At 47.5% G+C, this 24,202-nt stretch overlaps 1 protein-coding gene across 1 annotated transcript in view; it reads left to right on the top strand.

The window, feature by feature from the left end:
* The window catches only part of GRIK4 (glutamate ionotropic receptor kainate type subunit 4), a 244,864-nt gene that overhangs the window by 78,378 nt on the left and 142,284 nt on the right, over positions 1-24,202 (top strand). The window contains exons 9-10 of the mRNA XM_033207192.1: positions 5,510-5,688; positions 11,126-11,179. Of these exons, the coding sequence (XP_033063083.1) occupies positions 5,510-5,688; positions 11,126-11,179 (233 nt within the window). The remainder of the gene's footprint in view (positions 1-5,509; positions 5,689-11,125; positions 11,180-24,202) is intronic.

Raw genomic sequence — 24,202 nt, forward strand, 5'->3', positions numbered from 1 at the left:
CAGAGACCAGAATGTGGAATCAGATAACCTGAGTTTGGATCCTGGCCTGTCCCGGGACCTCTGACCCTATGATCTCAGTCACTGAATCTCTCCCGCCCCAGCAATTCTATGTTGACTCAGGGATAATAATACCCACCTCCCGGGGCAGTCGTGAGGATGAAATCAGTTGTGTATGTGAAGGAATTTAGGAAACACTGAAGGTTGTTCTCAGAGCAGGGATGTCTACCAGGTCCCAGTAGCTGAGGCCCAAGCTGGAAACACATCGTGACATCAGGAGGCTGATGGGAACACGAAGGCCAGGGTCTTCCCACACCCATTCTTGCCATTATAGAAGAGAGAGCCTCGATGGCCAAACAGCCACCTACGGTCTGCCTGTGAGCAAGAAGCCTCAGCCAGCTCCTCTCTCCCTCTCCTCCTCTTGCCCCGCTGGTCTCCCCTTCCTATTCCTGGAGCAAAGCTTAGGTGTGGGATGGGACAAATTTGGGATGCAGGTACAATACATCATTCCAGAACTTGAACTTGTTCTGTGCCCCTTCCCCACCTGAGGACACCTTGGACCCTCATCTTGTCCCTCTGGTGAGGGTTCGCTCCATGGAAGAGGTCCAACAACCACACACCGTGAGGCATGGGCACCTGGCAGGGGGAAGGGGAAGGTTTAGGTTTAGGACACTATGTGCCATATTGAATTCATACTATCTCATTAAATCCTCACCACAATCTGCCAAGGTCAATATTACTTGAGCTGCTTCCCACAAGGTTAAAAAGTGCTGGTCCCAGACCAAGGTGCTACTCCAGCCAGTAGAGAGGGAAGGAAGCTGGTTGAAAGAGGTGTTTATTTTATAGTATTTTTTGATACAAGGGTCCTCTGTGTCCCCTGCGAACCCATCACTTAGGTCTTCGTGTCCTTGTCCTGCAGCTGTGTCCGCCCTTGGCTGTGCCTTTCCCTGCCTTGACATCCTCCTCCCACCCCTCTTGGCCCCTGTCTTCCAGTTCCAGAAGCCAGCCTCCCTTCTTCCTCGCAGAACAGCCTGCCTGCCGAGTCTCCCATCGATCCGTCCCGCTGCATCCTGAGCAAGGCTAATAGGTTCCCTAGGCCCCTCTCAGCCTTAGACTTGGCAGGCAGGCAGGCCTGCTGCTGGGCCATGGTCCCGATGGAGAGGAGAGTGGGGGTGGAAGTGGATGGGGTGTGGGGAAGAGAGCAGCTTTTAACCCCTGTGATGGCAGCTGCCTTTGGTGAATCCCTTAGTTCCATTAAACAGACAAAGGTGAGGAGAATGACAATTTGAAAATGCCAAACTGCCCTGAAAACTCAGTATTCTCAATGTAACTAAGCCACACTTTTCCTAAAGTAAATTTCTTCCACTGCCTAGAATTAAAAAGTATCCTCTTCTGATTCATAAAATTAGAGCATCTCTGGGCTGGAAAGACATCAGTGTTTTTCTAGTTCAAATTTTCATCCACTGGTTTAATTCCCTCTACAGTGATCCTCAAGAGGGGCTTCAGTCTTTCCTTGACTACCTCCAGTGATGGGGAACTCACTACCTCATGGGCAGCCCACTGCATCATAAAGGAAGGGTTATTCCTTATGTTGAGCTGGAGTCTGTCTCCCTGTGACTTCCACTCCCTTATGACTCCCGGGTTTAGTCCTTGAGGCTGCGAAGAGCTAGCCTGTCTCGTGACAGCCCTTCCCACTCTCCCTCTGGCCGGGCACCCAAGTCAGCTGCTCCTCAAGTGACATGGTGACGGTTCCTGCCTGGCACTGCTGCTCCCCTGACCCATTAGGATGTAGTTACTTTCTTCCCCCACAGTCTCTGCATCAGTCCAACCCAGCAAGCACCATGCACCCTGCCTGCCCTGGGGATATGCCAGGAAGTCTGAAATGGGTTCCCTACCAAACACTGAAATCGTTTATGCATAGACTGTATATTATAAATATATACACACACATATATGCACATATACATACATACACATATACGTGCTCTCAAATACTTTCTATGGTTTAAAACCAAGTCTATCTTTGGTGGGTTGGATAATCCTGTAAGAGGTGGGAGAAGTGAGAAGGGGGTGGAGGCTGGAGAATGGAGGGAAGGTTTCAGGAAGGAGATGAGATAAAGGGCAGTTGGGGGGTGAGTGGGAAACAAGATTTGTTAAGCCCCTTGTAGTTGCCATCCTCTTGATGACCCTGTAATGTAGTCACTCCCCTTGTTCCACAGAAAAGGAAACTGAGGCACAGAGGGGTAGGGCCATTGCCATAGTAACCTGCCTGGCAGTGCTGGAGTTGACACTCATGTCCCCAGACTGGGTTCTTTGTGCTGAGCTGGGTGTGTCCAGGTTGGAAAACGGAGCAACTGACTAATAGGCAATTCTGGGTGGGATGCGAACCTCCCAGAGGACTCGCCACCGCTGCCTCTCTCCTGTCCCCGCCCTGCGTCTCAGCACACAGAGCATGTTATATGGGATGGGGAATGATGCTATTCTTTGTTTAAAGGACAGCAGAACTCTCCAAGGGGTAGCAGGCTGGGAATTGATTGGAACAGGTCCCCAGTTTATCTGACATCTAGGGGGCTCTCTTTCCCTGGGAGTTTCGTGCACCTGCTATTTGCAAAGGAATAAAGCATTCCCGGCGGCCTTTGCCAGGCATCACCATGCTGTGCATAATCCTGCTGTCATTCCCCAGCCTTCCCTGTCTCGTCCCACTGAATTTCACTGCCTGTCTGAAGAATCCCAGGGGATTTGGCCTCTTTCCCAGTCAGGCTCTAAAGATTCTTCCTGCTCCATTCTAGGACCTGGGTGAGGGGTTGCGTCTGCCACCCCTTGCTTGTTCACCTCTCCAGTTGTGGGGCACCCTCACCCACAGCCTGCCCAGGAGATAGCTGAGACTCCGGGTGCCCAAGCTCCGTGGCCTCCCTACACCTCTTTGTTGGAGTGTCTTTTGGATCAGGCACCCCGACCTTTGTCCAGGCAGGAGTTAGCTTTTCACATCGTCTCTGAGGAAGAGGCGGTAAATACTCTATCCATTTTACATATAGGACAAAGTGAGGTTGCCCCCTAAAAAAAAAGGTTAAATTCAGGCTGCCAAACAAAACGGGGATGTGATTTGAACTTCATCATCAACTTAGCTGTGAGTGCCGCCACCCTAAGCTCCTGAGGGCAGGGATTGTATGTGACCCGTCTTCTCTGCCTGGTGTCCTGTCTGCCCGGTGCCTGGCACTCAGGACATGGCAGAGAGTGTTGGTTGAACAGGCATGTCCTTGCCTGACTCTTCAGCTACCTCACCGTGCCTGCCCTTGGAGCACTTCTGGGGATGGGTAAATACAGGAGTAACATGGAGACCATACATCCCATATCCCGGCAGGCTTTCTCATATGATCACAGTGAGTTCTCATCCTCCTTTGCCCATTCTACAGATGAAGAACGGAGCCTTGAAGAGGTTAGACAACTTCTCAAGGTCACGTAGCTAAGGAGGGCTGACCCTGAGCTTGAATCCAGAGCTTCAGGATCAGGATTGGCAGGGAGTAACCTGCAACATCAGTGCCAATGTTGTGGGGGCCGGTGGTGAGGGGCTGTGAGGGGCACAGACGGCGGCGGCAGAGAGTCTTTACAAGTCTCCCTTGAAACCCTGTCAGAGAAGAGAGGAAAGGCCGGTTTTGTGGTTTACACAGCTGGGCTGTTTCTGAAGCATCTTTATAAATAACAGGCCTTCCCAGGGCTTCTCCCCAACTTTCCACAACCTCCAGCTCCCTAGAAAGCCTTCTCAAAACAGGTGACACGAAGACGGGTTGGCAGCACCTTCCCAGAGCTCCTGTCGCTATCAGGCCAGGCCCCTGGGCTCCGACTCCATATCCTCTCCTTCCTGTGAAAAAAGAAAAAGCAGAGACACGCACCCACATCAGCTTCCCGCCCCTGAGTCCTGAGACGCGTGTCTCTGGGCCTTCCCGGGCACTGTGCCCGCTGCCTCCAGCTGAGTTTGTCCTCAGAGGCAGCCTGGTGTCATGGGAAGAGGATTGGATGGAAATCAAAAAACGGAGATCAGAATTCTGGTCCCAGCTGTGTCCCCGTGTCTCTGTGTGCTGAGCAAGTCATGTCACCAATCTGCAACGTGAGGAGGTAGATGGGAGGCTCTCCCTCATTTTGGCCTGGGTGGTGAGGAACCTGTGCAGGAAGGAGTCTTCCAGGGTTGTAGTCAAGCCATCCCCGGGTTGAATATCCCATCAGCCAGGACAGAAACCAGCAGCACGGGACCTTGGACTGGTTAGAAAGCCAACCCTTCCCTCACCATCCCAGTGTGTGAGGCCAGTTGCTCGTCCTCCCTCTACCTCCGATTCTCCTCTGTGCTGGGGATTATACTACTTGATGGGATTGTTGTGAGGACTTACATGAGATAAGCCATGTAAAGTGTTTAGCACATTAACTGGAGCACAATAAGCATTTGATAAATGTTGCCCTTCTCATTGCTTTTGGGAGCAAACGCCTACATGATGTCTTTTTCTCTGGGAATTGAGACCACACTCTGCCTCCTGCACCCCCACATCACCCCATCCCCCACATTTCCCACCCCCACCCCATACACACATACCCTCTCCTGGCTGGCATGTCTTTCCAAAGACAAGGCAGAATTAAGACCCTCTTGTCTCAGTGACATCATTCTGGAACCCCTCCTCCCACCAGGGCCCTAGGCATCAAATAGCTGGTGGGTAGGAGAGGAGGGAGTGAGGGAGGGCAGGGATAGGTCCTTGGTGTACAGTCGCTTTTTTCTGTTTTGTTCTGGGCCCAGATTCTTGCCTGCTGGAGTGCAGTTCAAAGCCTGTTCTCTTATGATCATCATAATACTTTGTCTTAATGCAGCCACGAGGCTCTGAGGAGTTCAAAGCGTTTTGCTAGATCTATTTTCTGGGCCTTGGGATCTCAGGGAATTGCTCCTCCACCTCCAAAATGAAAACAAAGGCTCTTACAGAGCCCAGTGTAACATTTATGAGGGTTTACCGTGTCCGAGGCTCGGGCTTGAGCCCTTCACACGTGGCCTCCTGTAATCCTTGCCTTGGAACTGAGTGCTGACTGCTGTGATAATTCTAACTTCTCAGATGAGGAAACTGAGGCCAAGACAACTGGCCACATGGAGAAGTCCATGGATTAGAGAAGCAGATTCAGGCCTGGTGGTCTCTGAACCCAGGTCTTGGTCTCTGTGCATCCCGTCCAGCTTTTGAGGGTGGTGAGGAGGAGGAGGCATTCTTATTTCAAGGGAGCTTCTCTACCTTGAAAGAAAATTATCCAGGGAGTCAGGGGAGGTGATGGGCTCTGGAGTGTTCTTTTATTTAGATGTGATCATTGAAGCCCAAAGAGGCTGAGAAACCTGCTCAGGTTATGATCTGGCTCCTTAATGCTGGCAGTGGGGCCAGACCCCCAACCCCACTTCCAGCGCACATCTCCATGCCTTCCCGTTTCTGCCCAGGTGTCTCTAGAGGCAGCTCTGTGGACCCTCAGGAGCTTCATCCTCTTTCCCCTCCAGGCCTTTTAAACCTAGAGAAGCTGCTCCGGCAATTCCTTATCTCCAAGGACACGCTGTCCGTCCGCATGCTGGATGACACCCGGGACCCCACCCCGCTCCTCAAGGAGATCCGGGACGACAAGACGGCCACCATCATCATCCACGCCAACGCCTCCATGTCCCACACCATCCTCCTGAAGGTAGGAGCCTCCCTCTCTCCCCTCCCCTGCTGAGCTCCCACCCTCCGCACTCCTTGCCTTGAGGGTCCTCCTGAGCTGAGGCTGACGGAGCCCTGGGCCGGACCTGAACTCTGACAAGCCTCTCCCTGTGCTTCCGTTTTCAATGGGCAGTTCCCGAAAACTGAAGAAAGCAGGGTGAGGGTGATGTCGTTTTCAGCAGTGGGGCAGCAGGGCAGTAGGCAACGGAGACACCTAGATGCTGCCAAACTTAGACTCTGCGAAGGGCTCTGTGGAGAGGTCTGTGGGTTCCTAGGAGGGGCTAGGGTGGAGCACCCAAGGGGCTTGGGCAGAGGCTGTTTGCCAATGGTATAGAAATATTTCCGTAGTTTCACAATAGGACCGTCACACCAGTGTGTCCTGCTGAATGCCCGCTCTGTCTTTTTTTTTTTTTTTTTTTTTAATACTTTAGGTTCTAGGGTACATGTGCATAACGTGCAGGTTTGTTACATATGTATACTTGTGCCATATTGGTGTGCTGCACACATCAACTCGTCAGCACCCATCAATTCGTCATTTATATCAGGTATAACTCCCAATGCAATCCTCCCCCCTCCCCCCTCCCCCCTCCCCCATGATAGGCCCTGATGTGTGATGTTCCCCTTCCCGACTCCAAGTGATGTCATTGTTCAGTTCCCACCTATGAGTGAGAACATGCGGTGTTGGTTTTCTGTTCTTGTGATAGTTTGCTAAGAATGATGGTTTCCAGCTGCATCCATGTCCCTACAAAGGATGCAAACTCATCCTTTTTTATGGCTGCATAATATTCCATGGTGTATATGTGCCACATTTTCTTAATCCAGTCTGTCACAGATGGACATTTGGGTTGATTCCAAGTCTTTGCTATTGTGAATAGTGCCGCAATAAACATACGTGTTCATGTGTCTTTATAGCAGCATGATTTATAATCCTTTGGGTATATACCCAGTAGTGGGATGGCTGGGTCATATGGTACCTCTAGTTCTAGATCTCTGAGGAATCGCCATACTGTTTTCCAAATGGTTGAACTAGTTTACAATCCCACCAACAGTGTAAAAGTGTTCCTATTTCTCCACATCCTCTCCAGCACCTGTTGTTAATCTGACACGGTGCACAACAGTTTACACAGAGCTGCTATGCAGTCAGTCTCCCAGCGTAGAGCTCTCAGCAAAGACGTGAGGTAGGTCTAGTGTCTTCCCCCACAGATGAAGAAACTGAGACTCTGGGAGATGAACAGATGTGTCCAAGGCCCAGCCCTGAGTGGAGCAGGGCCGAGCCTTCACAGCCCTCTCTTATCTGCAAATCAGGTAGTGTCTGCTATGCTCCTGGAGTCGGAGGAGCAGCGCCAGCCCCTGAGTCAGAACATGCACACTGGAAACCAGAACTCTGTGAGTGAGGCTCATCCAAGACAGAGAGAAATCAGGAGCCTAGGGGCCCCACGCAGGACAAACAGCTGGAAATAGCTGGGCAGCATCAGAGTCACCTGACGCCAGTTCCTGGGCTGGTGGCTGGGCTGGGCATGAACCTCAGAGAGAAAGGGCCCCGTTTCTAGGCCCCTTGGCGGCTCCCCCAACCTCTCCAGGCGCACTGGCTTCTTCTAATGCCATTTTAATTGCACATTTAAACACAACCTGCCATCTTCCACTAGGGCAGCGAGGCTCCTCGTTAACCTCTGCCAAGCTGTGAGGAGCCCGCAGACACTCAGATGATTGTCTCCTGTCCTTCCCCCCTCCCTCCCAGCTGCCCCTCCCCAGCTCGTTTTTGACTCAGAGTTAATAAGAGATTTGAATGAGTTCTCTCAGTACCGAGGACTGTCCCTTCAGCCCGTTGCTATAGTAATCTTCCAGAGCTCCAAAGCCACGTCTGTCTGTGTGCGTATACCCAACTCACATTATCTCTCTTTCTCTCTCTCTCTCTGACACACACACACACACACACACACACGGTATCTCTCTCTCTTTCTCTCTCTCTCTCTCACACACACATGCACACACACACACAGAAACACAGCATTTTTCTCTTTTCTTCCTTTTTCTCTGTCTTCCTTATGCCTGGAGCTATGATCAATGAAGTCATTAAGGGTGGAAAAGCTCCTCCAAGTTTCACGGGAGGAGAGGGGCCCTCTTTAGGGAAGGTTGGGAGCAGGGAGTGAGAGCTTCAGCTTAGTAGACACATGTCCCTTGTGGAGGGTAGCTCAGAATACACAGGTTCACCTGCGGTAGCTGGAGCCTGCCTGAACAGCCCTAGTAGAAGCCTCTGGGGGCCAGTCTCTTGCCCTCCATGGCTCCCAGCATCTGATGTTGCACTCTGATTTTTTAAATTCGAACAATATTACTAGTTCATTGTTGAAATTTTTAATGTATAGAAAAGACAGCACATAGAAGAAACTAAAAATTATTAATAATCCTATCACCCAGAGCTGTTTAACCACAGTTAAATTTTGATGTCTGTTTTTTTCTGCTTTACAGACACATTTTTCCCCCAAATTATTGTCCTACTGCACAAACTTTTCTGTAAGCGCTTTTTGTCCCCACTGAATTCTATGCCATGCATTTTCCCCATGTCATTAAACATTTTTCTAGAAATATTTTCATGGCTGCCTCATTTCCTATCATACAGATGTCCCGTAATTTATTTAACCATCACTTTATTGTTGGAGATACAGGTTGTTTCAAATCTTTTGCTACAATAAATAATGCTGAGATGCACATCTTTGTACATAAATCTTTATACACATTCATGAATATTTCCCCAGCATATATTTCTAGAAGTGCAATTACTGAGTTAAAGGTATGCGTACTTTTAAGGATTCTGATATGATTTGCCATATTGCGTTTTAAGAAGGCTGTAACAGTTTACACTTTCTCCAGCAGCGTATAGGTGTCTTATAGCACCCTTGCCAATACTGGGTATGTTAATTAAAAACGCTTTGTAGATCTGTGTGTGTGTGTGTGTGTGTGTGTGTGTGGCCATGCTTTTGAAGGAAGCTCTGCCTGTAGTGTAGTGATCATTACTGGCAAATGGTTCTGCTCGATGCCTCAGGGCTGTCTTTCCTGAGCCCACCTGTCAGCCCCAACTCCTGCGACCTGGGAGCCACACTGATGAATGAGCAGCAAGGCTTCAGGAAAGTCTGTTCCCTTTTCCCATTTGCCTTCCCAGGCAGGCAGGTGTTCCGTCAGGCCTGGCCTCTGTCCTCATGCTTTCCGGGGGTTCCGTACTCCTCCCTCCAGGAGGGCACAACAAGGCCTCGCAGGGCCTCAGCAAGGGTGGGAAGCAAAGTGGGCAGAGAGCACACGGGGCCTCTGGGAGACTCGGTGTGCACGTGGGAGCCCAGCCCCCGGAGTTTGGCAGCACTCTGCCGTCTCTTGATTTCAGGAGGATTTGCAGAGTAATCCCTGATTTTATTGAGCGGCTGTTCCAGCAACGAACTCCATGTTTACCCAGAAATCAGGCCTTAAAAACCAAGGATCTCTTGTCTTTTATCTCTAGGAGAGCAGATTTCACAAAATGGGTTTTAGTTCCCGACTGTGGCACTTACCGGTCCCTCTGCCCCCAGCCCGTCGCTGTAAGCAGTGGGCTCACTCAGTGGGTCGCATCCGTCTAGGCAGGGGCGAGATGCAGCAGCACACTTACTTGGACTGTGTGATTGTGTGTGTGCAGTGGGGCATAGGATGGGTTGGTCATCTTGCCACACCATCCTCTTGAAAGTGAAGGAGGAAATATAGCTTGGCCTGGAGGAAGAAGGAGCCTCACCAAAGAGACCTTGAGTTCCATTGTGCCCCGAGACTCCTGCCGCAGCCCCTGAACCTTTGCCCTCCAGCTTCCCATTGGAACAACCATGATAGAATTACCCCCAACCTGTTCCTCAGGGAGCCTGCGAGGGTTCCTATAAGAATGACCGGGCACAGTGGCTCACGCCTGTAATCCCAGCACTTCGGGAGGCCAAGGCAGTGGTCACTTGAGGTCAGGAGTTCACGACCAGCCTGGCCAATATGGCAAAATCCCGTCACTACTAAAAATACAAAAATTAGCCAGGTGTGGTGGTGGGTGCCTGTAATTTCAGCTTACCTGGCAGCCTGAGGCAGGAGAATCACTTGAATCTGGGAGGCGGAGGTTGCAGTGAGCCATGATCGCGCCAATGCACTCCAGCCTGGGTGACAGAGGGAGACTCTGACTCAAAGGAAAAAAAAAAAAAAAGAATGCTCACAAAATTATTTGAGTTCCTTGGGAGATAAACACTATGTAAGAGGAAAATGTAATCATCCTTGGTCTGGTTTCTCTTCCATCCACCTCAATAGTCATGACAAAACGGTCTCCCAGTGGCCCAGGGCTGCAGGATACATTAGGAAAATCTAGCCAACTGTCAGGAGGGATGAGGGCCCTGGAGAGAGCGGAGCTCATTATTTACCTGATCTACATGTCAGTTTCTATAGCACCTGTCACACTCAAAGCCAGGCACACTGACAGGGAAGGTTGGCTAGGGGTATTTACGATGGGTACAAAGATCAGACAAAAGGGAGACTCTTCTGATGTAGCAATTCTCAGCTGCGGAGTGATGCCACACTGATGTGCTGTGATCAAGGGTGAGGCATGTCACAGGCAACTGACTCACTACGAATAAAGGACCCAGGTTTGCAAATGAGTCACTTGTTTCCGACGTTGCTGCAGGTTCAAGAATACCCTTATGAGTCTGCCCTGCACTCTGACGGAGTGGAGTTCATTTGCGTTGCTACAACCTACGGACTCTCTTGTCTATGCCAGGGCTCTGAAGAGAGTTGTGCTTGTGGTTCCATCAATGTAACAGTCCTGAAGGGGGAGTCTAGTTTGGATAAAAGCACTGAAATTAGGCTGCCTGGATTTGCTTTTATCTTTTCCAGGAATGAGACATGTGATCTTGTACAAGTCACTTAGCTTTTCATTGTTTCAGTTTCCTCAGCTGTAAAATGGGGTTGGGGAGGAATAATAGTGCCAACCTCATAGAGTTATCCCATGTAGAATGCTTGAGAGTGCCTGACACATACTAAACAGTGGGTTAATGTTAGCCATTGTTATTGTTAATAGCTGTGGAGATCATTATTGTAGTCTGTTTTATTGTTTGCTTCATTTCCCTAAAAGCCTTTTTGGTTTCAGTAAGATCTGGCTATAACCATGGGAGTATGTTGTGTATAAGAACATCAGCTACTGCGCTTGCCACTGCATGGTGGAGGTGGAGAGGTGGAGAGACCCCTCTCTTGAGACCAGATTTTCTCTGCTCCATCCTCCCAGATCAAGGGCAACATAAGAACCAATCAAGATGTTCTGTTTTGCCTGGTGCCAAGGGGCAGTGGGCCAGACAAATGGCAGACACTTGGAACCCTTACTGCTCATTTGCTTCAAGTGAGTTTTTGTTTTCTTCTCTAATCTCCTTCTCTTTGCCTTGCAGGCAGCCGAACTTGGGATGGTGTCAGCCTATTACACATACATCTTCACTAATCTGGTAAGATGCTCTCACAGCTCACCTCCTTGGAAGAGAGTGTTGTCAGTGGTCAGGATTGGTGGATTATGAGGGACGAAGCCCAGAAGATGAGGAGTACGGGAGATAGAAGCAGAGTAGCAGAAGCCAACCAGAGAGGCAGGGTGTCCTGGAAATCCTCATCCCAACAATTGTGAGCCACAGGAGAATGAGGATTTGGGGAATCTAATGCTGCCATTCAAATGCCACTAGCGACATAAAGCAAAATCTGGGCCGTAGTGTGATGGATGAGCCGCCTCAGTAGGTGCAGGAGGAACGAGTCTGGCCTGCTGTCCAGTCTCTACATGGACTTAGGGATCAGGTGTCCTGAAATGTCCTGTGAGATTTAGGAGATCTCAGCCCAGAGAGACAGGCTTGGACTCTGAGACCCTTGTTCTTTTCCAGCTGTCGGTGTCTATGAACCGTCCTTTCCAGGGGCTGCTGTGAGAATGTTGACCCTGCAGCATCCGACAGGCCTTTGTTCTCAGAGTTGAAACAGACCTTAGAGGAATTCAGTGTGGCCTTTCTTCTGGTATAGGAACTCCCACAACAGGCTTGCCAGGAAGTCATTCAGCCTTTGCTTGAACTTGAGTAGAAATGCCTCGTTCACCACCACTGTCAAAATACCTGCCCCATTGTTGGCATCTTCATTGAAGTCTAGCGTGCCTGTAGATGAAAACCACACATATTATATAGGCACAGCTTAAGAAAACTTTCTCCAAGTAAGCACACCTGTGTAAGCAGCACACAGCTCCAGAAATAGAACATTACCAGCACCCCAGAAGCCCCCCTCATGCCCCTCAAAACATAAAACAGATGAACTTCTTTGTTTCTTTTTTTTTTTTCTTAACACTGCTGCTATAAATTAGAGCATTAATATGGAAAAAGGGAAAAAAGGATTAGACTACTCCCAGAACAATGCAAAAGCATTTGCTTAAAGTAAGGAGGCATCTGGGGGAGCCTGGGCAAGTTGGCAGAGGAGCAAAGAGAGATGAAAGTACAGTTGTGTTCCATTTCGGGAGCCTGGGAAATAGAGGGAGGAGAGGGAAAAAGCAGGCCAGTGCCAGCCTGCCAGACAGGCTCCCTAAATTAGGCCGGCAACATCAGTAGAGGAGGAAGAAACTGGGCAGCGAGGTGTCACTGGGGTGATTTAGCAGATAGAAGGAAGCCATTCATTTGGAATATGAGTTCCCAGGATGGTAACCAGAATAAGGTGGAGTTGCTTGGCTTAGAGGTTTTTAAGACAGTATCCTCCACAGTGTACCACTATTTTCCATTCATAGAAATTATAAGAACGATGGTGACAATGTTGTCTAGTGGAAAAAGCACTGGCCCGTGAAGTCAGGAGGCCCGAGTCAAGTCCTGACTCTGCCTTATGCTCGCTGTGAGCCTTTGGTTGAGTTGCAGTGACTCTGAACCCCAGTTTTCTCATTTTAAAACTGGGAATATAAAACCTTTATATGAGGATTAACTGGAATTCTGTAAGTAAAAATTTATTGTAAATATCAAAGTACTATATGTTTCTAAGGCATTATATTTAGAAAAATACATATCTCTATGATTCTTTCAGTTTTCAAAGAGCTTTTCTCCTTTTTGGGTGGGCATGGATGAGATGAGCTTTAGGAATTAACAGGACTCATGGAATTAACAGTTTGTAAGTTTGCAAGGGGAAATCATGAGGAAAAGTAACTATGAGTGATGCTGACTGAATAATAGTCAAGAAAACGACAGCAGAGCCATTGCAAAAATCTGCCAGTGAGAGAATATTCTAGAAGCTTCTCATGAGTGCTTTGGCTTTCTAAAAGGGACAAACCTCTAATAGGAGTAAAAAAATTGTTTCTAGGACCACTCTTTCTGCCCAGTTGCAGTTGGTGTTTTTTTGTTTGTTTGTTGTTTGTTGTGTTTTATTTTGTTTTTGTTTTTGTTTTTGCTTTTCTGAGACAGAATCTCGCTGTCACCCAGGCTGAAGTGCAGTGGTACCATCTTGATTCACTCCAACTTCTGCCTCCCGGGTTCAAGTCATTCTCCTGCCTCAACCTACCAAGTAGCTGGGATTACAGGCACACACCACCACGCCTGGCTAATTTTTGTATTTTTAGTAGAGACGAGGTTTCACAACATTGGCTAGGCTAGTCTCGAACTCCTGACCTCATTTGATCTGCCTGCCTTGGCCTCCAAAAGGGCTGGGATTACAGGCGTGAGCCACTGCATCTGGCCCAGTTGGTGTTTTGGGCCATAGAGGGAGAGGCTTCATCCAGAGGATAATGAGTTGTTTTCTGCATTTTCCAGTCCCTTCTCCCCAATACAGATGCCAAGTGGGTTTTCATTCTTATTTCTTCTTTCTCTGAATCCCTTGGAGATCTCCACCATGTCTCATCACTCTGAATTCTGCTACAGTGATGCAGTAGGTCCTCAGATCAGCTTTTAGAGAACAAGCTTGGTAAACGGGAAGGGTACAGACTTTGGCATTAGATACTCATGACTCAAAACTTTTGTTTGACTTGCTACTGGCTGTGTGATCCTGTGCAGGTTGCTTAACCTTTCTGAGCCCCAGGAACCTCTTCTGTAAGTGGACACTAATAGCACATGCTTTGGGAGATAATGTACACACAGCAACAGACTCACAGTACAAGTTTATTTAGAAGGTGTTATTTTAAGAAGTCCAGCTTATGCCTCCCATGGCCTAAAAGGAATGGAAGATGCTTATTTTGCTCCCCAGCCATGCATGGCCTGTGAAAGTGACTCCTAAAATGCCATTTTATTTATTTCCAGATAAGAAATAGGACTAGGTAGTACGGTTTTTGTGTGTGACTGAACCGACCATTGTCGGGTTTATTTGTGTCCGTAATTACTGAGTAATTGATCAAATGCCCATACCTCACTCCCATCCAGGCATAAAGAAAAGTAGTGGATTTACGGCATCTATCATAAATGAATTAGGTTGACTGCTGTGGATTCTGTCAGTTGATTAACCATCACAAGAATTGGGACAAAATTATCCATCATGAATCAAACTTCTAAACCATCAGTTCATTTGACCCTATAGAAACACAATTTCTCTCTCTGTCAGGGTCTAGCCAGCAGAAGAGTGAGTGTGCTAACCCTGAACCTTGGGTGACAGAGGTGACTGATGCAATAAGAGGAACTGAGCCAGAGAGAGCGGAGGCTGCTAGAGGTCACATGGTGATCACAGGCGGAGCTGGAAGAAGCTGGGCAAGTCCAGGGAAGGGCCAGGTCTCTGGTACAGGGGAAGCTGGGCTCAGTGACAGGGTGACAGTGAGGTGTCAGGCAATGAGAGAGACACTTCTGCAGGAGGGGAGGGAGCAGCAGACAGGGACAGCCCCTCTCCAGAACAGAGGAGGAAGTCAGTGACAGGAAGTATAGAGATGAAGGCACACAGTCATAGGAAACAGTGAGCTGACATCTGAGCCTTTTATTTATATTATCTATTTCAAAGTGAGATCTGGGTGGTCGGCACTGATGTTAGAGACTTGATGAGTGAAACAGCATCATGCCACTGCTTCTGATTCTAGTGGGTCAGGAATCATTCCCCTCAGAGCAAATCTCTGATCAACAGACGGCAATGGCACCTGGTTAAGGTGGAGCCCTGGGGCAGAGGGTTAGCTTATGAGGTCCAAATCATGAGAACTTGACAGGTAAATTGACAGCACTTGGTCAGAGGTCAGGCACACGAAGAGTAACTATGAGGAAGTAAGTCCTGGTAGGTAGACTGAGGCAAGGGGTCAAGAGTCCAGGCCAAAATGAAGTGGACCCATTAAGGAACAAATTAAGAGAAATAAAATTACTGTGCCAAGTCACAAAAGCATGCCAGCACAGAGAACTAGTTTCTGCCCTCATCCGGAAATCAATCTGCCTGCCTTTGTTTGCAGTTTAGTGGCGTTAATTATATTCTTAGTGTTGTATAACCATTACCACAATATATTTCTTTTTTTTTTTTTTTTGAAACGGAGTCTTGCTCTGTTGCCCAGGCTGGAGTGCAGTGGCATGATCTCAGCTCACTGCAAGCTCTGCCTCCTGGGTTCACGCCATTCTCCTGCCTCAGCCTTCCAAGAGGCTGGGACTACAGACGCCCGCTAACACACCTGGCTAATTTTTTGTATTTTTAGTAGAGACGGGATTTCGCCAAGTTAGCCAGGATGGTCTTGATCTCCCGACCTCGTGATCCACCCACCTCGGCCTCCCAAAGTGCTGGGATTACAGGCGTGAGCCACCACGCCTGGCCACCACTATATATTTCTAAAACGTAATCAAGCCAAACAGAAACTCCGTACCCGTTAAGCAGTAGCTCCCCATTCCTCCTCCCCATGGCCTCTAGTAACCTCCATGTTTTTTTCTTCTCAATGAATTTGCCTATTCTAGCTAGGTGCCTCATAGAAGTGAAATTATACAATGTTTATCTTTTGTGTCTAGTTTATTTCACTAGCATAATGTTTTCCAGGTTCATTCATGTTGCAGCATGTGTCAGAAATTGTATTTCTTTTTTTTTAAGCTTTGTATTATTGTGAAATATATATGACATAACATTTGTCCTGGTAACCATATTTAAGTACACTTTTCAGTGGCATTAAGTACATCCACACTGTTATGCAACCATCAATACCATCCACCTCTGGAACATTTTTCACCTTTTCAAAATGAAACTCTGTACCCATTAAACACAAACTCCCCATTCCTTTTTCCACCCAGCCCCTGGCAACCACCATTCTAATTTCTCTCTGTATGGATATGACTACTCTAGGTATTTCATATAAGTGGAATCATATAATATTTGTCCTTTTGTGTTTGACTTTGTTTAGGGTTCATTCATACATCAGAATTGCCTGCCTTTTTAAGGTCGAATAGTAGACTATGCGTATGTAGACACACACACCAGATTTTGTGTACCCATTCATTCATGGATGGACACTTGGGTTGCCTCCACCTTTTGGCTATTGTGAATAATGCTGGCATGAACATGGGTGTGCAAATGTCTGTTCAAGTCCCTGCTTTCAATCCTTTTGTGTATATGCCTAGGAGTGGAATTGCTGGGTCATGTGGTCGTTATTCGTTTATTTATTGAGAAACCTCCAAATGTTTTCCATAATGACTGTACCATTTTTAATTCCTGTCAGCAATGTACAAAGGTCCTGGTTTTTCTGCAATCTTGACAATGCTTATTATTTTTCATTTTTAAAAATAATAGCCATCCCAATGAGTGTGAAGTAGTCAGATGTGTTTTTAATTTCTATTTGAAGTGTGCAAATTGGAAGAAGCAAGACCACATGACTGAAGTTGAGAGTCCTGGTGATTAAGAAGCTTTATAATGAGAGAAAGTAGCTGATGTATAAAAATTGCATCCTTAAAATCAGTCAGAAGTGGTAAAAATCCCCAGTTCAGGAGCTTATAAGCTGAGGGGTTATAAGGTCCTCATATGTAAATGGGGGTTCTCTGTCCTCATATGTAAAATGTGAATAATAATAACATCCATCTTTTAACAATCTTAGTAAGATTTAAAAATTAGCTACTGATAACACTGAACCAGGTAGGTAATACTAGCTGCTATAACAGATAAACCCCCAAATCTCATAGTGTCATACAGTGGAAGTAAATTTCTTACTCAATTGAAGTTCCAAAAGGATATTCCTGGTGAGTAGCATTTCATAAGGTTATTCAAGGGCCCAGTCTTCTTCTGGTTTATAAATGTGTCCTCTTAGAGACCAGTGTTAGGAAAACAACATGGAAGATCATACATGGGAGGGTTTATGTGTCAGGCCTGGAAGTGACACATGTTATTTCAGCTCCCAATTCCATTGGCTAGAATTCATCACATGGCCACACTCACTTGTAAGGGAAGCTGGGAAACATAGTCTAGCCATGTGCCCAGGGAGAACAGGAAATGGGTTTAATGACCACAAAACAATCTCTGCCACGTTATTAAATTGTCAATCATCATCACACATCTATATCATGTATTACTAAAAAAGAAATTAGCATCCCAAGCCCTGGCTTGTCTTTTTAGAGGATAACTGATCCTAAAAGTGGAGATCAGCACTTAGTTATAAGGATGTCAGCTCCCTGTGTTCTCTTATCCAAGGAGGGCACGCATAGGACAGTTATAGATGCACTGTGCTTGTTCTGCTCTTTACTCTGCAAGGGAGTCTCTGTCTTCCAGTTGGCCTCTGGGTTTGATTGGGGAAAACCTTTGTTGTGCAAGATTGATGGAAGTTTGGATAAAAGACATAAAGAAGTAAGGGCCTCTGGGCAACCAGTCTACCGTTGAGACAGCAGGGGTAGTTGATGCCACAAGAGAAAAGATGAAGGAGGAAGCTCAATTTGAGCTAATAAATCTGGAGGGATTATCCAGCTACTAATGAACCCAGAGAGATATGCAGTCACTGCCTAATAGAAAAGATAAAATCACCCCAATCTATTGTCAGAGAGCATAGATGGGCCCTGTGCCAAAGGCAGGAGCTGCCATCTTGGCAGAGAGAAGTGTTGAGATTTAAGGGTAAGGGTCAAAAGTCAGGGACTGCCAATGAAAGGTGGGAAATAATTGGACGCTGGAAGCAGGAGGCTGTGCAGTCTGCTGGCCACTGAGCTGCTATGGCATTGCAGGTGGTGTGACTAGCTGGACGCCATCGCCACCATTTCATTGCCATGCCCGAGGCAGGGCCAGAGCTTCCTGCTCTTGGCACCATCACTGTGCTGGAGGGTAGGCTGCCATTTGTGGGGTGTCAACAGAGGCAGTGGTCACCCAGAGTTTTTCTTTTGGGGAATCTAGAGAGAAGGGACTGAGAGCTGGGTATGCCATGTTAGAAGGCAGGGGGAAGGAGTATGCCAGCAGGAAGCCTCATTATTATAGAAGGTGAGGCCTGGACTAGTAGTGAAGCAGCTATGGCTTCAAGTTCCAGACCTGCTACTAACTAGCTGGGTGCATGGCAATATCAATCGTTGATATTTATTGAATACTTTCTGTGAGTAAGTGCTAATAAGTGCTTCCCGGTTATTTTCCCATTTAAACCTTAAAACAACTCTAGCAGGAGGCACAGTTTTATCTCTATTTTAGAGATGAGAAGTTGAGGCTTGCTTGAGACTTATAAAGTGTTGGTATCTTGATCAAGGTGATCAAGTCAGATCACAAATCCAGGCAGGTAGCTCTTAACCTCTTCACTCTACCACCTGTATCTGGGTGAGCCGTTTTACCTTGCCGGGCTTCAGTTTTTTATCTGAAAAATTGTGAGGTTGTTTTAGGTGATCTCTAAGGGCCTTTTCAGCCTTGGACCTGTTTCATCCTATATGTGGTTTGGGGCACTTCAGTTCACAATGTCTTGGAGTTGGGGACGTTCCCTGGAGAGAGGGGAGAATGCCCCATCAGGTTGGAGAGTTCGTGTGACTTGTGGAAGCAGTTTCTGTTCACCCAACAGCTCCTCAGATTCCCAAACTATAGTCAGGTCCAAGTGAGCCCTGCAGAAATAACCCCTCCATGCCCCAGTCTCTATCTTGCTTGGGCAGAAAGGACATGTGCAGCCAATTTTCCTCCCCTGGGTTCATTTTATTGTCAGCAGACCTGAGCCTACGTTTTTTTTCCCAAAGATTTACCAGAGAGATTAGCCATAAGTAATTTGAAATTGCTAAAATTATTACAGAAAGGGGACCCAGGTCAGACAGAGAGGGAAAAAATAATTGATTCCAGGAGGAAGTGAGAACACACACAGCCCCACTCTTTCACTCCTTGCTTTGGCGAGCTGATGCTACTCATCTTCTGGGTCTTACTTAAATGTCACTTCCCCCAGGAAGTCTCCCTGACACCCCACAAGGTTACGTCTGCTGTCACACACTTTCCCAGCACCGTGTGTTCTGGTTTTTGTAGCGTTCATCTTGAGTGGGAATCCCTTTTTCTATGCTAACTTTTCTGCCAGACTTGGAGCTTCAGAAAAGCAAGATTAAATCAGTCTTGTTCATCACCATAGATCCAGTGGGCTCCTGCATAGTAGGTACTCAATAAATATTGTATGAGTGAATGGAGCTTTCCATAATATCTGGAGTTCTTGGGGTAGAAGGGCTGGCCAAGTGAGATAACTCATCTCTTTACATCCCACAGGAATTCAGTTCATCCCAACTAAGCCTCAGGCACGAAGGAAGCTATCTGCATTTCAGCCGAGGAGAGCTGGGCCCTGTTTCCTATTCCCCAGGACCCCCTGGTACTTGAGTAACCTACATGACAACTACTCCATCTGGAATACTCTTCCTCCCATTCTGAGCTGGTCAGATTTGAAGTTAAAGTTGTGCAGGCCCATGCAGGGTGGTTTAGTTCAGGATCCAAGAGACACAATTTCAGGGATTCTGCTGAGTGAGAGTGATGTCAAAACCTGAGGCCCAGGGTTGGCACCAAGAATGATCATTGAGGCAGGGGAGGACAGAAGAGTGCAAGGACAGTCAGACTGATTGTGCCGAGTGGTCTCTCTGTCACCTGGGACTGTTTCCTTCACTGGCAGCACCATGCCCTGGTCAGCCTTGATCATGTGGTGTCTTCGGGCCAATACCTGGCAGCTGACTCATGGAGCCAGAAGCCAAGGGTCTTTAAAACAAACCTCTCCTTCAGGTTATAAAGGCCATTACGAAGTGATCTAGTCCTGTATTCTGTCCCAGTGGCTTGGCATATGAGGTTGGGTGAGCCTGATTACTGTGTTGACACTGAGGACAGAGATATGGTTTAATGGAAGCTGCCAGGGCCTCAGATCAAAGAGAACTTGAGTTCCTATCTGGGCCCTGCCATACATTAGATGTACATGTGGCAAGTTACTTAACCTGCTGGCCTGTCAGTTTTCCCTCTTGTAAAATGGAGATAATAATGCTTATCTCATAACATTATTTTGTGAACACCTTGGGAAGTTTCTAATCCTGAGGGTTGTTAGTAAATATTATTTCCCTTCCCTCTTTTTTTCCTCACTTCCCTGTTGAGTATTTCCATCCTTAGACCTCAGTTTCCTGACTTACTGCCTCTAGCTTTCCAAAACTCTACAGCTGTTATCAGAAACATTTCAATTGGCCTCTCACCTAGTTGGAACTATAGTTCCCAGGATGCTTGAGCCTTTTCCACATCTTTCAGTCCTTCACGGAAAATGCAACAGGCACACTTGAACGTATACGTGCGCATCCCTATGCACACTTCTACACACACACACACACACACACACACACACACGCACGCACACAGCCAGAAGTTATAATCCATCAGCCAGACAACTTTCTAGTGTCAGAGCAATTGATTCCAAAGTGTAGTTTATTGTAAAATTATTAAGAGTATCCACATATTTCAGCTTTATTGAGCCTTTTAGGAGAGCCACTCTGCATAATGTAGTATACTTTGGTGAATAAATATGTTTTTAGTGCAACTAGAAAAAAAGTAATGGAGTGAAAGCTCCTCATGTGTCAGTCTGAGCTGCCAAGGTACCACCCCACCAAATGCAAACCCTGAGAGGTGGCAGGTCTGGCGGTGACAGGTGTCTCCTGGGCGTACATGGGCACAGCAGTTTCTTACAGAGATGCTGTTGATCCAAAACTGTGTTTTCCAAAGCTGTTAACCTTCCTGTACCTGTTCTCTGCACATGGTTGTTGGAAGATGGAGGTATATTCAGAAGGAGAAACAACAGAGAGAATCACAAGGGGATTCAGGAGGCATTGACTGAAGATTTATTTTTTGCATTGTAGAAACTATGGCTGACAGCTTGAAGTTCCTTGGTCCAAGTTATAGGATTGTAAAATGATTAGCCAGCTATGATTAGGCAATTTACCTATGGAAAATGCTACCATCAACTACATTTATTCAGCAAACATCTTTTAAGTGCCTGCTGTGTGGTGGGAGATACAAGGACTAGGAGGATGTGGTCCAGCAGGATGTGAATTGAAGAGGTCTGCATCTCTTAATGTGAGGTGTGCAGCCCAGAGGAAGGAGCATGTAGTTCTTCTTTGGGGGTTTACAGATATGGCTTCCCTTACTGAAGCAGGGGTTGGAGATGGCAATTGGAGAGTGACATGTAGGCAGTGGTAAGTTACGGTCCTTTTTGTGCCTGGAGCAGGAGAGTGTGATGGAGAGAGGTGGAGCCAGAGCCAGCCAAGGAAGTCTCAGGTGAGATGATGTCCTGCTGCTATGCACATTTGCCGGACTTTTCAGCATTGCAATTGGCATTAGTAGGCCCAGGGTCTTGTCTTGGCTGTCCCACTGACTGTGTGATCTTGGACAAGCCCTTTCTCCTCTGGAGACAAGCTGGAAGGTCTCCAAAGACCTTTCAGCTCTGAAATTCTGTTGAGTTTATGGATTGGATGAATACGTAATGAACAACCAGATGAATTCTCCTGGCCAGCCTGTTTTCCAGATGAAATCGGCCACCCTCCTTTTCACAGTTTTTCCAGTGTCCTCGTCTGGCTGGTTCATCCCTGCAGTGCACTCAGCTGTCCAGATACCCCAAGGTGAGGAAGCACCCCTGTCTTGTGAGCTATCTCAATCTCTTACCACTCCCTTACCCAGAAGTACCTGTCCTGTGTCCTCACCTGCTCCGTAGAGCCCTGGGAGATGATGGGGCAATCTGAAAATCCAGTTCATGCCAAGGTGCTAATGTCCATGACAACATTAAATTCTTTCGGATTGTTGAGAGCATCTAACTAAATCTCATCCTTTTGCAGTTAAGTAAACAGAACTGAAGAGGGAAAGTGACTAGGCCAGGCTCTCACAGTGAGTCAGGAGTAGAGAGAGGAGGTCTCCTCGCTCACACAGTTCACACATTCCCTAGATCAGTATTAATTGAGCACTTACTGTGCTATGTGTCGGGTATAGAATGAAGAATAAAATTCTGACCTTCCAAGAGGTCAGACTAGAGGGGAAGAAGAACACACGCCGATTATCTTCAATCAGTGGGTTCAATAAAGTGATGAAGACAGGGTATTATGGGGCCATCAAAGGAGGGCCTTCAGACCAGCCTGGCAGGTTCATCAAAAGCTTCCTGGAATAGGCCACATCCAAAGGGCCTTGGAGAATCAATGGGAGTTAGCCAGGTAGAGAAGGGCATTCTAAGTGGGGGATACACACAGTTAATGGCTCATGCATCCCAGACAACATTTGCTTTTTAACTAAGGCCTTAACCAAGGAAGCAGATGGCATGAGAAATTGTGGAGCTTGTAAGGAAGGTTTTTTGGGGGTGGGGAGAACCTTTCAGAGCTTTCATATTACTCCACACGGTCAGCCAACTTACTATCCTATGTAAGGCAGGGGAAGAGGAAAGGCATGAGTCCCAAGTGGACCTGAGTCAGCACCTTTAGCTTGGTGGTGGCTTGTTACAAATGCCTGTCCCAGGCTAAATATCCTAAAATCCCAGACCCAGGGATTACCACTTGGATAGCTGTCAACAAGCGTCCCTCTTCCAGGGTGTGGGCCCTACTGGCTTAAAAAGAGAATGGAAACCAGAGCTTCCCTAGGACAGGAACAGGGAGATTAGGCCAGTCCTAAAGGTGGCGGAGCCTTGGTTTGCTTCCGGTGCTAGCTAGGAAGAAGCATCTGAAAGGTGAACTTTATTCTGCCAGCACTGGAGTGCATCCCTGTTCCTGACTCTGGAAGCCTTCTCGCCCTGAGATCCAAGGCAGGAGAAACTCCCTCCTGGAGGAGGAATGCTGCAGGGAGGATGGCCGGGAAGCCCTTGAGGCGGCAGGGGATGTAGTAGGCACAGGTACAGACTGACTCTAAGATGCTCCATGCCATCGATGAACTTCATCCGGAGCTCCAGGCGGCCCCAGGTGGGCAGGGCTTACCTCCTGTGCTCTGTTCACCTTTCTTCTTGCCAGCATTTATAGGCGGCCGCTCTTTCCTCAGTACTTCTGACTTTCCCTCTCCTTATGCTAACAGTACCCAGCACAGGCTCTGGTTCAGGGGACATTTGAATCAAGCCACTGCCTTACTTGGCTGGTGGGGATGTGGCTGTTCACCCAGTCCTGTTGGGCTAGAGGAAGAAGAGAAAAAGGTATCAGAGATGAGACCCTTCCCTTGGCAAGCTCGGGTGATCAGAAGAATGGCCCCGAGCTGCATGGGAACTTTCCCCAAGAGTACCCCAATATTAAGCTGTTCGATTTGGGTCCCTTCATCTGCTCTCCACCCACAGCAAGAGTGGGTCTCAGCTGGGACTGATGAATCAGTATATCAGAGGGAAACAAGGCATTATTGTCAGTTATCCTGGAAGAATAGCCAGACAGTGTACCCTGGGGATGCAGGATTACTAAAAATGAAAATTAACCAATTAGGTCTTTATCCCACCCAGAGCTCGGGTAGGGGAGGAGGAGCCAGCCCCTGGGCCTTTCAGTGACATCTGGTTATCCAAGGTGAGGCAGGAGTTTCCAGATACCCTCAGTTCCTAACCAAGGGGGACAGGGGGGCGTGAGAACAGAATGGGTATTGCCAGGAAATCAATAGAAACTGAAGAAGCATTTAGTTTCTGAATGCAACACCCCCTGAACTCAGCAGGGTGTGTTGAGACCCTGGTGGAGGTGAAGAAACTCTTGTTTTGCATCGGAGGAACCAATTATCAGACAACCCCTTCGCTGATGTTTGACAAGTAGCATGACAGGGAAGATAAGTCCCACGGGGCTCCCAGAGCCAAGTTTGAGATATTTGTGTAGCATCCATTTAGTAAAAATTGAAATGCATTGCTTGTATCTGCCCCTGACACACACACACACACACAATTTCTATGCCCGTGTGTATTGGTGACTGGGTGCATCAGACTGTGCATATAAAATACATCAAACTGAAATAAGAGCAAAGCCCTGGAGACTACTGTGGTTCAGTATCTCTGGACACATAATGGAAATGCTCGCCTTTGACTGCCCAGGCCTTCTATCTAATAGAGCTTTGGGAGAAGAGGAAGCTGCCTTGACCTCTGTCACAAAGTTGTTAAAGATTCCAAAGTCTCATTAATTTAATGAGAAATACCTCGGCCTTCCTTCTGTCTACTGATCCAGCAA

The sequence above is a fragment of the Trachypithecus francoisi genome, unplaced genomic scaffold (assembly GCF_009764315.1).
Source record: "Trachypithecus francoisi isolate TF-2019V2 unplaced genomic scaffold, Tfra_2.0 Lachesis_group8, whole genome shotgun sequence".
Taxonomy (NCBI): domain Eukaryota; kingdom Metazoa; phylum Chordata; class Mammalia; order Primates; family Cercopithecidae; genus Trachypithecus; species Trachypithecus francoisi.